At 29.3% G+C, this 14,678-nt stretch overlaps 1 protein-coding gene across 1 annotated transcript in view; it reads left to right on the top strand.

Moving 5' to 3' along the window:
* The window catches only part of LOC111618806 (E3 ubiquitin-protein ligase RNF128-like), an 80,517-nt gene extending 67,866 nt beyond the window's left edge, over positions 1-12,651 (top strand). Inside the window, exons 3-5 of the mRNA XM_023360374.1 lie at positions 5,438-5,515; positions 6,708-6,925; positions 11,987-12,651. Of these exons, the coding sequence (XP_023216142.1) occupies positions 5,438-5,515; positions 6,708-6,925; positions 11,987-12,083 (393 nt within the window). The 3' untranslated portion in view covers positions 12,084-12,651. The remainder of the gene's footprint in view (positions 1-5,437; positions 5,516-6,707; positions 6,926-11,986) is intronic.
* The last annotated feature ends 2,027 nt before the right edge of the window (positions 12,652-14,678 follow it).

Raw genomic sequence — 14,678 nt, 5'->3', positions numbered from 1 at the left:
TATTTAAAGGTAATTTTTATTATAGGCCTATAGACCTTACACAGCGTTATTAATATGATTTTGGAGGTTACAGAACTTTAAAATTACTTTAAAAAATGGAAAATAATTATATCATTTGATTTCAAGATATTTTGTATACCTTAGAAATAATTAATTCTATCCCGGGATCCCGGGAAACAGTTCACTTTTATCCCGGGATCCCGGGACAAGCAAAAGACCGGGAAATGAGAAACCCTATTCGCAGGGTTACCACTCCTTGGTTTTAAAACCCAGATCTGGGTTTTTCGATCTTCTCTTGGTTTCAAGGTTGTTTTTTTTCTAATTTTTGTAAAACATGGGGTTTTTTTTAAATATGACTACATATACAGTAGAGTCTCGATTACCCGACATAAATGGGCAAGCAAAAAGTCGAATAAGCAAAAATGTCATATAATAGGGAAGAATTAAAAAAAAGTTTAGCATCAAACTACGTTATACTTTTAAAATGTAATCACCTAAACATATTTTACAACAAATCAATAGAAAAAAAATCAATACACAGTAATGTTATATAGTCATTTGTACTATGAACATTGGTTCTTTATACCATTTGATTGTTCCATTTTTACATATAATAAATTACACAGAATGTGATGACAGATGATTCTGTTTGCCGGTAACTATTTGGTATCTGCTTCACTATGACTGACTGCATTCTCAGATGATCTGATTCATAGTTACTGTCAGGAAGAAAAATGTCGTCATTTTCTGTTCTGAAGATAAATTCTCATAAGCAACAAGATAATTATATAATTCATTTTATATTTATTGAAATAACTTAAATAATAAAAAAATTTAGATTTTAGAAACAAAAACGAAAAGCATGGTACTTTACTCGCTGAATCCTAAATCATGTGGAGTTAAAAAGACTCGGATACACTTAAGCACTTACTCAAGCTATGAAATCATACCCCGCAATGATTTGCTATCACGACACAAACAGTAACATCTTAACTCCAGGTACTTAACTACAGTATTGAATCATCAAAGATCAGGTTGCTTGCTAAACAAGCAATCAGTAGGAAAAATTTTAGCTGTTCACTGTATGAACCCAAACCTGAACTAATTAGAGATGCAGTTTGGCACCAAAGATATAAGAAGCGACAAGAAGAGCATAAAGATTGTGGAGTACTGCTAATGGAAAAAGAAGAACAGAGTAGCTGTGAAATAACAATAACTACCGTGTAAATTAAGTAATAAATGGTTTTTTTAATTTGTATTATAGTGTCTGTAATTATAACAGCATGAATGTACTATGATAAAGAATTTTTAATTACATTTTAATCATGAATTTTTCTGGGTAAATAATCTGGGTTTTTTCCTATCCAGACCCAAGTTTTTTTTTTCATGTCACGCGTGGTAATTCGGAGGCAAAGTTATCTTCTATATCGTAGGATATTGTAGTAGGGCTCGTGACTAGGTCGAATGGATAAGTAGGGTCTCTCCCTTATAGAAGGAAAAAAGGACTTTCGTTGATAGAAGCGTGTACTGACGTATTATAGGCGAACAAAAAGCATAGGGGATCTATTCGTCCCAATCTCGTTGGTCTTTAGACACATGAGATAGGATATCGATTAATGTCTTGTTAAGTCTTTCAACACCATTATAGGCGGGATGATAGGCTGTAGTGAGGAGTACACACTTCCATAAACATTTTAGAGATCAAGTTCGGTGCTCTATCGGTTAAATAATAATTGAGTCGGCGTTGAGTGACGAATGCTTTCGCAATCGTCTTGCTGTTGAAATCAGGTAGCGGCTTCCGCATACCGACTGAAGTGATCAACAAATACCAGGATATATTTATTTCCGTTAGTAGTAAGAGGAAGTTGTCTGACAATGTCCATAGCGGTTCGTTCGAACACGTGAGAAAGGGAAGCAAATAATTGTAATTCCGCTTGTTCTCGTCGTCGGTGCTTAGCGCAGCTTTGACAATAATTTCTGATCTCTTTTGTCATTTCCGGCCAATAAAATGATATGTCCAGCTATTGGGTTGTCGTGGAAAGTAAACAGGATGTATTCCATCCTGTTTACTTTCCACTGGCAAGCGCCAAATCCGACAGAGCGCGCTGTTTTTGAGCCAAGATGGCTGCCGAAACAGGTAAGGAACTGACCGCGTGTTTGTTCAGTGCCTGAGCCGACTCAGTTACTATCGGTGACGACTACTGAGAGGACCAAATGCAGAACAAATCATTGAATTTATGTCAAATTCTAGACTATATCATCTTTTAATGCTTGATAATTCCTTGAGGCATGGTAATCTGACATACACTAGCCAATCAGCACTCGTCTGAGTTGCACGTGCTTATTGCGTTTAGAATATCAAATTTAAAATTCATGTGGCCAATAGAGTCCGAGTGCAAGTTACTCGCGTGCCGCCCTGGTGGAAAATATTTACATAACACATAGGAGAAAAATCCGAAGGGTTACTTCTCCATTTGAACCCTTAAAGTGGAAAATAATGAGACATTCATTTATTCACTATTAGAGAAGATGCAAATGTTCTACTTTAAGTATTATTTACCTGCAATTGTAAATAGTATTTAAATATTAAGTTTTATAGTGTTTTCACAATAAAAAAATTTCACTCATTTATAATTGGTGGTTGCAGATTTACTAATATTGCACAAACAAACATTATTTTATCTACATATGGAAGAAGTGAAATGAGTAATCTACAGTTCAGTATTTCAAAAATTTTAATTCTACCAATGTCTCTCTCAACGTGAATTCTTACATGAGCAATTTTGTATGTTTCATTCATTTCATTACTACTAAACTGCTTTTGATTTGGTTTTGGAAAAGAAGGCATAATTAAAATGGAATTTTTATTTTCGAATGCCAATTTAATTTGAGGAAACCCTCTATCAGCTATAACAATATCTCCCTTCTCCAGTTTTGCAGAATCCCACAATCATTTGTTATAAACGAATCTGTACTTCTTCCTCCATACCCACTAGAAAGAAAAGTTATAAGTCCTGACGGAGCAATTCCAATTAAATATTTTTTAGTATAAGCAGATTTATAGTAGGAATAAAACTGAATTCAGTGTTCTTAATATTTAGTAGTTACCAATATTACAGAAGTTCATATAACTTTTCTGATAATATTCATATTCTGTTTTCATATTTGCTCTTATGAAATAAAATAAAAAATAATAACAGTAGTCTATCATTTGTAATCATTGACAATCTTAAAATACAATTGCAATGAACTTTGCCTTGCTTGCAATGAACTTTATTCATCATTTAAACTTGTAGAAATTTACATAAACTTAAAAACACTTGCATACATATTTAAACCAAGTGCTATAAATACCATATATTTCTGCAGATAAGATGAGGTATAAATTTTATCAAAGTTTTATAGTTTTAGCATATATCTGTCCTATAAGACGACCCCCAAACTATCAATGGCCTATGAATTTAGTTTAGATCAACAATCGTCATATGGATAATAATACTGTATCGTGTATATGGAATTGTGTCTTATTTGTAATTTTTTGAATGAACAAATTTTATTTTCTTGCATCTGGCAGCAATGCCTTGCTATTGTTGCAAACATTCACACTGATTCAGGCATTTGGGTAATGACCTTCACTATTTGCAAAAACATTGTATAGACTATTCTATTTTTTCATAATGGTTTTAATTTATATAAATTTCAATCTAATTTTTCTTTGTATCTGTCCTATAAGATGACTCTGGATTTTGGTGGGCCTTTTTTTTATGATTCAACTATTGTCTTATCTGCAGAAATATACAATAATTCCTTTTGTAAATAAAAAAGTTCATTTCACTATCTTACTACCTTGAATGCAAGGTAGTAAGTTATTCATTAGTTTGGAATACATAACTCTGCAATCTTGTAAACCACTTGGCAACACAAAGTAATGAAGTTTGTTCAGAAAAAGTTTTGGAGAATTTTCTGAAATTTCTCAGTTTTTCTTATCTTACACATATTGCTTTTAATAAGCTAGTCATTTTCAGCTGTTCATATTAATGTATATGAAAAATAATGAGACCATACCAGAACCAATCAGGAAAATTATTATTCAGAAGTATAAAGGAGCCTCTCAATGCAGAATTGTTGATTGTGCAGATATCTTGGTCTAGGGAATTGTAAATTGTTTTTAAAAAGGGAAACATTTGTTCAGGTAAAGTTTTAGGTAGAAAATTACCTCTCAGTTCAGATAACTACAGTTCTTTCAATTCTATATTTCCCAAAACAGTCAAGCTTCCATATAAGATTTGACAAAAAAGGGCAAGGAAATACTTTAATATTCCATTATATTGAATACACAGTGTGTAGATATATCCAATGATGCAAATACAGGCTGTATCGATCCAAGGGAAAAAACCTCATAAATGAATCATTCAAGCGCAGATGTTTAGCTTGGACCAGAACTCATCTGAAGCTGAAGTGGACAAACGTTGATTGGAAGAAAATACTATGGTTGGTTGAATCATTTCTTGTAAACCATGGATGGGAATGTGACAAAAAAGTCATTTGTACTAAAGATGAAACTAATAATCCAGCATGTTATTCAAAATGAGTCCAGAAGCCACAGTCTCTAATTGTTTGGGGATGCATGAATGCAAATGGACTGGTGCTATGATCTCAAGCCTATATTCTGATTCTTCAGCAATATCTATGCAAATAAAAATGTAAACTTTTCTAAAGACGAGCCTGTATTTTGCAACACAATGCCTGTCTGCACAATGCTAAGAAAACCAAAGCTTGAATGTAGTTTAATTAATTATATACCAGCCAGCATCTAACCCAGACCTGTTTCCAATAGAAAAAGTATGGAGATTTCTGAAAAGAAAGATGACTCAATGCTGTCCTTGCACATTAGAACAATTACATATATATTTAAGTGAAGAATGGGGAAAAATTTCCATGCAGTTGCTGCAGAAGTTTGTATCTTACATGCACCTTGCAACTTTTATAAAATGAAAAGGTCTGCTATTCCATGATGATTACAGAATCTTAACACATTGAATGAAATTCAAAGAAATATGTTGCAAAGTCTCTCAGATTATAAACTACATATTTTATTTAATAGCAATGTAGTTTCCCTAAATCTTTTTGATATGTTTATGTGATCATTTATCTTTATAATAAATTACTTTTTGTTATAAAAATAATTCGTAGTACAATGCAAAAATGTTTATTTTCAATGAAGTTCTTATTGGTGAATGAAATTCATTTAAGGAGGGGTTGTACAGTATTAATATTGGGAAAATATTCGATTCTATTATATATTTTACATTTATCTGCTTATTGTATTTTAAATTTTATATATATAATTTTTTAAAGATGAAGTCATTTTTAAGATTTTTTAAACCAAAAATTACTTATAAATAATTGTTTTTAATTATTGAAATTTTTTATGTAGGATTTGTTTCAACAGATATTACTTGAATTACTTTGTGATCTGAGAGATATTTCTCTTTATCCACGATCAAATGTACAAGTAAGTGTTTATCTATAACATTTTTAGTTATATTATATATTTTAATTTACTATCAAGTATGAAATTTTAAAATGTAAATATCGTTTCTTTGAAGGGGGTACTAGAAAGGAATAGAAAACCAATCTCAAGTCAGAGAAACAAATTTAAAAAAAATAATAGTTAATATTCAAAGCATATTGCTTTATATAGTACTTTACATATTCATTTCAAATTTGATTTAAAAGTAATTATAATTAATAATGATGTGTATGCCTAGATCCAAGTTCTTGACACTGAAAATAAACTCATGCCATAAAAATTAGCATACCAAGGAGGAGTTGTCATGCAGATTTAAGCAGATATGCAAGGATATTAACAAGGAGTTAAGCAGATATGGAAATGTTTAGTTATAGAGTGATGGTTCATTGCATAATGCCAGCAGAGGGCATTAAAGTGTGCCCCCTTGGCCTATAAAAAAGTGTGCAAAGGTATCCTGTCTTTAGTTTACCTGGTGTAGAGGGACACTGTATCACTAGAGATGCCTTTAGGTCACAATCAAAGACCATATGAACAAATAAGTTTGAGAGAGGATCATACATTATAGAAGAATACACTAGTGATTTTAAATTAGTCTAATCAAAAGATGCTTATTTTATCTTTTGATTTGAATTATTATAAATAATTCAACAGATATATTTCAATTTTCTTCATTTACACAATTGTTTTAGAATATCAACCAGCATCAGATTAAATTTGAAAGAAACTTGAATTTGTTGCTTTATGCAAGTTTGATATTTACCAGTAACAAACCACAAGATTTTTGCATATTTACATCAGTTTTATTATTAAGTAAGTTAGGTAAAGATTTAGTGTGCATGCATGCATTATAAATAAATATCAAAATTCATCAGAATAATATGATAGATTTTATTACAAAATATATAGTTTGATTCATATTTTAATATCGTTGAGATGAATGAGAATGTTACAAATTAGATTATTTTCACAGTATTAGAACAAACAAGAATTAATTTTGTTTTCCATGAAAAATGATAAAATATTCTTATAGTTTACTGAAATTCTAAAAGACTGTAGGTGTTTTAGTGTTTATGTGTGAAATATGTTGAAACTAATAGTATTTTTATTTTCTTAAATATAGAAAGATAAATTTAGAATCTATGAATATAATATAACCTCATTCTTTTATTTTCAGCTAAGAAATCGTAGAACCAGGAGAGTACCAAGACAGAGGAATAATGAACGACAGCAATCTAGTATAAATATTACGCTCCAGTTACCTTCACAGTCTGGAACAAATTCCATATCCAGGAGTACTGATGCCATTAATCAGTGTGGTCCACTTGCTGTTGGCGATGATGTGGAAATCTGTGCTATATGTCGCGAACAATTCAAGGAAAGGGATAATATCAGGTTTGTTTGCTTATTTTAAAGTAATAAATTATTGTTTCATTAAGTTCAGACTTAATAAACTTTGGACAAAAAAAAACAATAAATAAAAGCGAGTTTTTTATGCTATTACATTTTCTTGGAATCATCTCTTATTAAATTCATTTATTCGGTATAACGTTATGTACAAAAAAAGATGATGATGATAATTGAGAGGGAGAAAAATAAATGTCTAAGCGTGAAATTAATTCATTGGGTTTGGTCTGCTACTTGAAGATAAAGAAAAGAAGATAAAAGTTGTTTTTGTATGTTTGCCGAAGTGTAACAGTGAGGAATATAATAGTCTGTTTGTATGTATTCATACGATACGGGCAATTTGATATATTTACATGTCAGTAGTGTGTGTGTATGTATGGATATGATTTTTACATCTGGAAATAACGTATGAATGACATCAACTATTTCTACGAATAGAAAAGGGTAAGAAAATACAAAAATTGGATAATATATGTAACTTGCGAGGAAAAATTTACGAAGATAATACGAATATTAAGCATAGTTTCATAATATATTCCGTGACAGTTTTATCAAATTGCATATTATGATGATAACTTTGTTTAAAAATACCTATAGAAATTTATTATATGTATATAAATTAGATTAATTTTAAAGTATATCCGTCTTGTTAACAGTAATTTAAGTAGTTAAGAGGATGAAATATTTTTTAAGAGAAAAATTACCTCATTGACAAAAGGCGGAGTTTTGCTCTGTTTTTTTTTCCTCTTATTTTAACCTTACTTCTGATAACTAGGATGAATGTGACACCTAATATAAGACACCTGTTTATCACCGGCTTTAATTTCTAGCAGAGCATTCAATAACACAATCAGTAACACGGTAACAGATGGCCAGTTAGAAGGATCGAAAATGGTTTCGCCTTCAGTCATTTGGTATAGTTTAAGGAATCGAGTTTCAGTTGGTGTTTGTAATCGCGAGTGAGGTTCAAAGGTTAATATTGCTAAAGTTATAAAAAGGATGATGGCGAAGGACGTCATATCATAAAAATGTTTAAGTTAAGAAATAATAGTTTAAGGACGGAACAACACCCGTTGAGAAAATATCTATTCAGATCCCTAAGAGTAAGAATAAGTTATTATTATTATTATTAATTTTTGTTTTTCTATTTAGATAAGATATACAGTAGGGCGTATTTTAATGGCTTCTTAGATATTATAATGATATATGTGATAGGTTTTATTGAAAGATTTAAAAGAAAAATTGGAATTATAATTTGAGTAAGCGAGGGTGTTGTTTGTTCACTAATTAACGAGACATCTGGGCAGTGTTTGAATGACATCATACGGACCGATGTTTTGTATTAAGAGATCGTCGTCACAATCGTCATTACAATTTTATAGTCACTCGACCATGTGGAACAATGAATTACGGTTATCTTATTATCAATATATAATAATAATAATAATATGTATAATATTGCACATATTCCGAGCCCTTGCACATATTTGTGGAAGTCATTTAAGATGATTTTATAGAATAACTCATTGTTACGAAGAAAATCCCTTCAACCGAAGGAATTATACTTGTTTTCTAAGAAATATGAGCGTGGAGGAGTGTGTATCCACCGCGTGTGCAAGAATGCTGTCGAGTCGAGAGGCGTCCTTGCCCCGGGGTGGGTAGGAACCCGTGCCTTATGACACAAGTAATGAAAAAAGCTCAAGTCGAAATCTAAGTCTTCCTCATTGTTCCTTTCTGTTACATCTCACCCTGTGTTGTGCCTCTAAGCTGCACCGACGTGGATTCGTGTTTAGCGCTTTTTTTAGATTTCAAACTATGAGAAAAGGCTCCCAAATCTACAGGTAGTTGTTTTTTTTTCTAAATAGAATCGTGTAATATTTATTTCTCATTATATCATTTTCTCCCCAACTATGCAATCGTTATCGTGTAGATAACGTAAAAAATTGCAAAATAATGTAAAACAGTACAAATTTTATAGATATCGAATGCGTCAACGTAAAAAAAAAACTCAAATGGTATATTTGTGTTTTTTATGCCATTTTTCAAAGGAGTCACGGATGAAAGGATGGAGGGCTTTTCACTGTTTCCTTTATATTGCCATGAATGCCAGGAATTCGAAGACCCTTCGCATGTTAAACACGGCTTTTCACTGATGTATTTATTTGGATTCATCCGCTAGTATTGTTAGGTCATGTACTAAGTTGGCTGAATAACCAGAGAATGGAATTTAATCTCTATAGTATATGTAGAACAAACTATATCACAAAGGGAATATCGTTCACGTTAAACCACTTCTGATAATAAATAACTGATTACCCGCTCGAGTCGTCTCATTTAATGTATGTAATGATAAAAAATATTTTAAAAGAATATATGATATCAATAAATTTTAATCGTACTTTTTACCATCCGAAACTTACGAAATGTGTGGATAATTGCCACAGTTCAGAGCAATTTATGATGATTGGTTGCTTGCATAAATCTCTAGTGGTTGCAGATGTTGCAGTTTTTTGCAATTGTCAAGGCGTGATTCATGAATATTCTTACAAAATAGTTATTATTATCCAACAACGGTGTTTTTAACTTGTGAAAGAGTAATCGAGAAAACTTGTGTTTTAGTTTACAAATATAACAGGATTTTTGGACCCGGAATACCCTCCCATACTGTTGTTATTTACAATAGAATCTAATTTAAACAATCTTGTCTAATCTAAATGTATTATATAAACAACTAAATATACTATATATATATATAAAACCGGAATCATACGGGATATTTTTCCAGTTTGGCAGATTCCGTTTTAGACAGGTTTTACTTATATACATACATACTATAGTTCTAAATTCGAGTACACTGATTTTCGCCCGAGTAATTTTTTTCACATTTAATATATATACGGAAAAAAGTGGAATATAAAAGCGTGGGAAAACTTGTTTACTGAATTACTGAAAGAACAATGAGCTTACCAGCAATTTTTTCAAGTAACAATATTTAAATTTTTGGAATACTTTTCTTTGTGAAAATCTAAATTTGTGTAAGCAAGTTTATTTAATTTTATAACTATTGATGCAGTTTTCCTTAAAATATATATAAACTGGTCNATTAAGTTATATAAGGTTATTAAGTTAACTAAGTATTTGGAGTATTCGAATGTTTGAATCCAAGAAAAGTGATATTTACCCATCTCTAATCTTTCTTTTAAATGTGTGTGATTGAATCTGGAGATAACTTCCAAAAATCTTTGCTTTGGAGCTTTGATCAGAATTTAGATTCTCTGCATAATACTTTACTCAATTGTGGACTCCATTTCATAATGAATAGGTTTTTCAGGAATTATAATCTATTGGCTCCTTATTGTTAACAGGTAGGTACAAAAGATAGTAAAAATAATCAATTAAATTCAATAGATTAATAATTATCTAGTCACTTAATATTTATCTAGTGACTGAAATAGTTTAAGCAAAAAAGAACTATATTATACTGTATTTATTTATTACATACATACTGCAAAGATCAGTTTTATTTATAATTAAACCTTATGATTTTGCTATTTCATTTATGAGTGTTCTATGATTTTTACAATTGTTTTGCATCAGGGCTGCTTCAACACAATTAATGAATACTTTCTACAGTTTANGACAAAAAAAAACAATAAATAAAAGATATAAATTTTTTGAATAATAAATTAAAAATTTGTTTTATGCTGTTTTACATGCTAAATTCATTCACTTAATCTGAAGAACTGTTATTTTATCAATGTGTCTCCTGTCACATCATAGACAATGATGCAATTTTGCTTTTAATTAATTTAAATAGAGTTTATACATATTTGATATGTATAAACAAATTTCTTGAAATTCTTGAAAATATGGTTCTTGAAATTTTAATGTGTTTAAAATTTCAATTTTGCAAAAGCCGTTTTCTTTTTCTTTCTTGGCTGTTTAACAGACTGAAAGTATGGCAATTGGTCAAAAAATGACCCTTCAAGATTTTTACATTTTTAGACTTAGGACACCTTGAAATGTCAAGAAATGCAAAACAATATTGGGGTTTTTTCTGCATATATGGATGTTAGTGTGTGTGTGTGGTGGGTGGGTGGCATGATTTTGTTCACCCTCTGAAGCTTAATAACTCCTGGGCTTTTTGTCAAAAATTTCTGAAATTTTTCAGAGGTTTGTTTATTAGGAGGATTTATGCTATTAAACTATGGTACTAACATGTGTTTATAAAAATAAATAAAGAAAAAGAAATTAATAATATACAGTCAACCCTCCTATAATGTGGTAGATACGTTCTACTTTATATGAATTTTGCGTTGTAGGAATCCTTAAATACATGAGCCGATAAGTTATTTTTCTGCAAAAAATTCGTTGAACTTTGGAGTCATCATTAATATAAATAATTTTTATGGCCGTTGAATAAGAATGTTTCTTTCACAAGAAATGTATAAAATTACAGTGCTGTATTAGACTTACAATACCTAATTTACATACTGTACAGACGATAGTAAACTCAACTTACTCGCCTAAACTCTCCGTAGCGTGGCTCTGGACGGTGGAAAGTATATATATAATTATAATAAAGTTAAAATAAATTAAGTTAATATTGTACAGATGATAATAATACTGTATAGACAATAGTAAACTCAACTTACCTGTCTAAACTCTCCATAGCATGTAAGTAGTTCAGCTGCTCATTTACTGTTGGTCCAGATTCAACCAATCCTGTCACGACACGAGTTGGCAATAACGTTTTACGCGTTACTTTTAGCGTCTTTATATGAATGCCGTCGCAATTTTTTGCCGCGTTATAGGAATTTGCATCATAGGAACCCATGTTATAGGGGGGTCTACTGTAATTATTAGTGTTTTGTATTACTTGATTTATGTACATTCATCATCATTCTATAATCTTTTGACACACTGTGTTGAACCATTCCTGCAGAATATGACCATTAGTATTTTTTTTATTTGAACTCTGGACTATACAAATGTTATGACTGTTTGAAATGTTGATATATTGTAATTGAACTTTTTCTTTCAATATAGGCAGTTACCTTGTGAACATATTTTTCATCCCGATTGCCTTCGTCCATGGTTACAAAGACGGAGAACTTGTCCTACATGCCGCCAATATTTGAATTGATGTTGATTGTGAGAATGACAATAATATTATATACATAATTATTTTAAAACTAGCAAGAATAAGTTACATATCATTGTAAATCATTTCTGTAATTTAATAGAGTATGTTTAGTTTGTAATGTGTTTAATCTATATACATAATTAGTAATAATCATATATATTAAATAATTTATATAAATCTAGGATAATATTTTTCAAATTTCATTTCATGTAAATATTTTTATATATAAAAAAATTGAGAGAATATCCAGAACTGTTTAGATTTTCTTCTAATGGAAAGTTTCTCATTGTTGTAATATTTAATAGTCTTAAATTGTTCATTAATATTAATTTAATTATATTTTAAACATTAATTCATTAATTTTTATCGTAAATTTATTAATGATGCAGTTTATTATTCAGAAATCTATGAAATTTGACTCCTAAAATTTTTCAACGTTTGTGAGTAGATAATTTTTTAAAATAGACAAGGATTAAATTTTTGTTGCACAATGTGTCTGCATGTGTATATACATATATATTATAAAATCATTGATTTTTTAATTAATTGATGTGTAATGTTTACAAAATTATATTTTTTAAAATTTGAATACCGTAGAGCGTCGATTTTCCGAAAGTCACTCATCTGAAAGAATTCCAGTCGGCAAATTTAAATTTCCGCCAGTGCTGTGGTGATTCAATCTTTGGCTATGTCTTGGGCTACTCAAATATTTTACGTTTTTGATACTAAATTAACTTCTGAAGTATAATTTTTTATTGTTTTTATATTTTTCAATATATTTATTTTGTTTGTACAAAATAAAAAAATAATTTTTAACGATACAATAGTCTTTGTTAGGCTTAACATCGACGAAAATTCAACGCGAAGCGACACGCAACGGATAAAAATTTTAACATCAAATACGTTAAACTATTTTTTCGTACATAAATCAGTTATCCGAAATATCAATTATATGAACAACCCCAGTCCCCAATTGATTCGCAAAATCAACGCACTACTGTATTTCATTTAGCAACTTTCTAAATATCTGAATTATTACAGCTTGAATAAATGTTGCATTTTAATGAAATTAAATAAACTAGAATGTTAATTTTTTGAATTCAGTTTTCATTAATATGTTCATGTTCAAATAAATATATATTAGTATATATATAGATGTTGTTAATATGTATATAAAATAGTTTTAAAATACTGTTAAAAATATATTAAACATTTGTGTGTATACCACAATTATAAATTTTTTACATTTATAATCATTTACAAAGCATTGAATATAGAATGATTACAAATGTATGAAATGATATATCATTGTGATTTATAGTTTGTAATAGCATATAACGTAAAAGTTTGTATAATGTACATTATTGTTAGTAATATGTATTTATTCATATTTTGAATAAATGTAAATAACAATTAGTTATCTATATAGTTCAATGTATTTTAAGTTTAAAAAATACAAATATAAAAATAATTAATAAAAATGCATTCAAGAGTATTTTTATATAAAATCTGTGTTTGAAATAAAATTTTAAATTCAATTATACTATTTAATCATTTTAATATTGATACATTTTTACTGTTGTTTAAAATATTGTTATTAATATAATATGCTCTCTACAATGTTAATAAATTAATTCGTAATTCAAAAATAGCTTCATTAAATGTGAATTGGGAATTATTTTTTTTAAGCACATTTCATTTACAAAGAAAAGTGGAGGATATTCTTGAATTCAATATGTTTTAGATAGTGTAATTCTCAGTACTATTGTTTATCCCTTATCATTTTTTTTAATGGAAAAATAAACTTGTCACCAACAAGCAACTTCTTAGTCTTTAAGTTAAGTTAAAATGCATTATGTGAAATATTCTCTTAAGAATGATCTTCCTTAATTGATAAAAGGTTCTATGAAATAAAATAAAATACCATAAGATAATTCAGCCTTTATTTCACAAAATGTATTTTGACCTATTGTCTTACAAACAATCCACTTCAGTTGATAAAAGATTTCTTAAAATATAAAAGATTGTGAATAAAAAAAAAAAAGATTAAAAACATAATGTTGGGAATTACACTGTCTACAACACATTCATTATATTTCATCCAAGATATAAATAAAAAATTGAATTGTAAATTTAGATACTGCAAAAATACATCTTGGAGCTATTGTAGATATTCAGTTGAATTCTGAAGATATCCTATTAACTGGATCAAAAATGTTAGCATTCTTTAAACTTCACACTATTAAAGATGCATTGATTAATTCATCTTGAAAGTAAAATATTTTTTGAAAGCTATTTTATCCCAGTTATATGATGCAGTGCCATAATAATTTTATTATGACATTATGAGAACTTATACAGAAATTGAAACAGTTCTTTTTATATAAGACAGAATGTCCTTGTTTGTTATGTAAAGACTATGAATTTCATCAATAGGATGAAATTAAAAGATACAATGCTTTTATTATCTTATACAAAGAATTATTTGAAACAAATTTTTGTATAATGTAACTAAGACAATGTATAATTATTTCTTATTTAAAACATTAGTAGAACTATCCTGAGGGCAGTGTGAATGATATACTGACAGGGTTC

Source organism: Centruroides sculpturatus, unplaced genomic scaffold (assembly GCF_000671375.1).
Source record: "Centruroides sculpturatus isolate CEXI.00-Female unplaced genomic scaffold, Cexi_2.0 scaffold13, whole genome shotgun sequence".
Taxonomy (NCBI): Eukaryota; Metazoa; Arthropoda; class Arachnida; order Scorpiones; family Buthidae; genus Centruroides; species Centruroides sculpturatus.
Note: the sequence above shows the minus strand (reverse complement) of the source record. Positions and strands in the feature narration are given on the sequence as shown.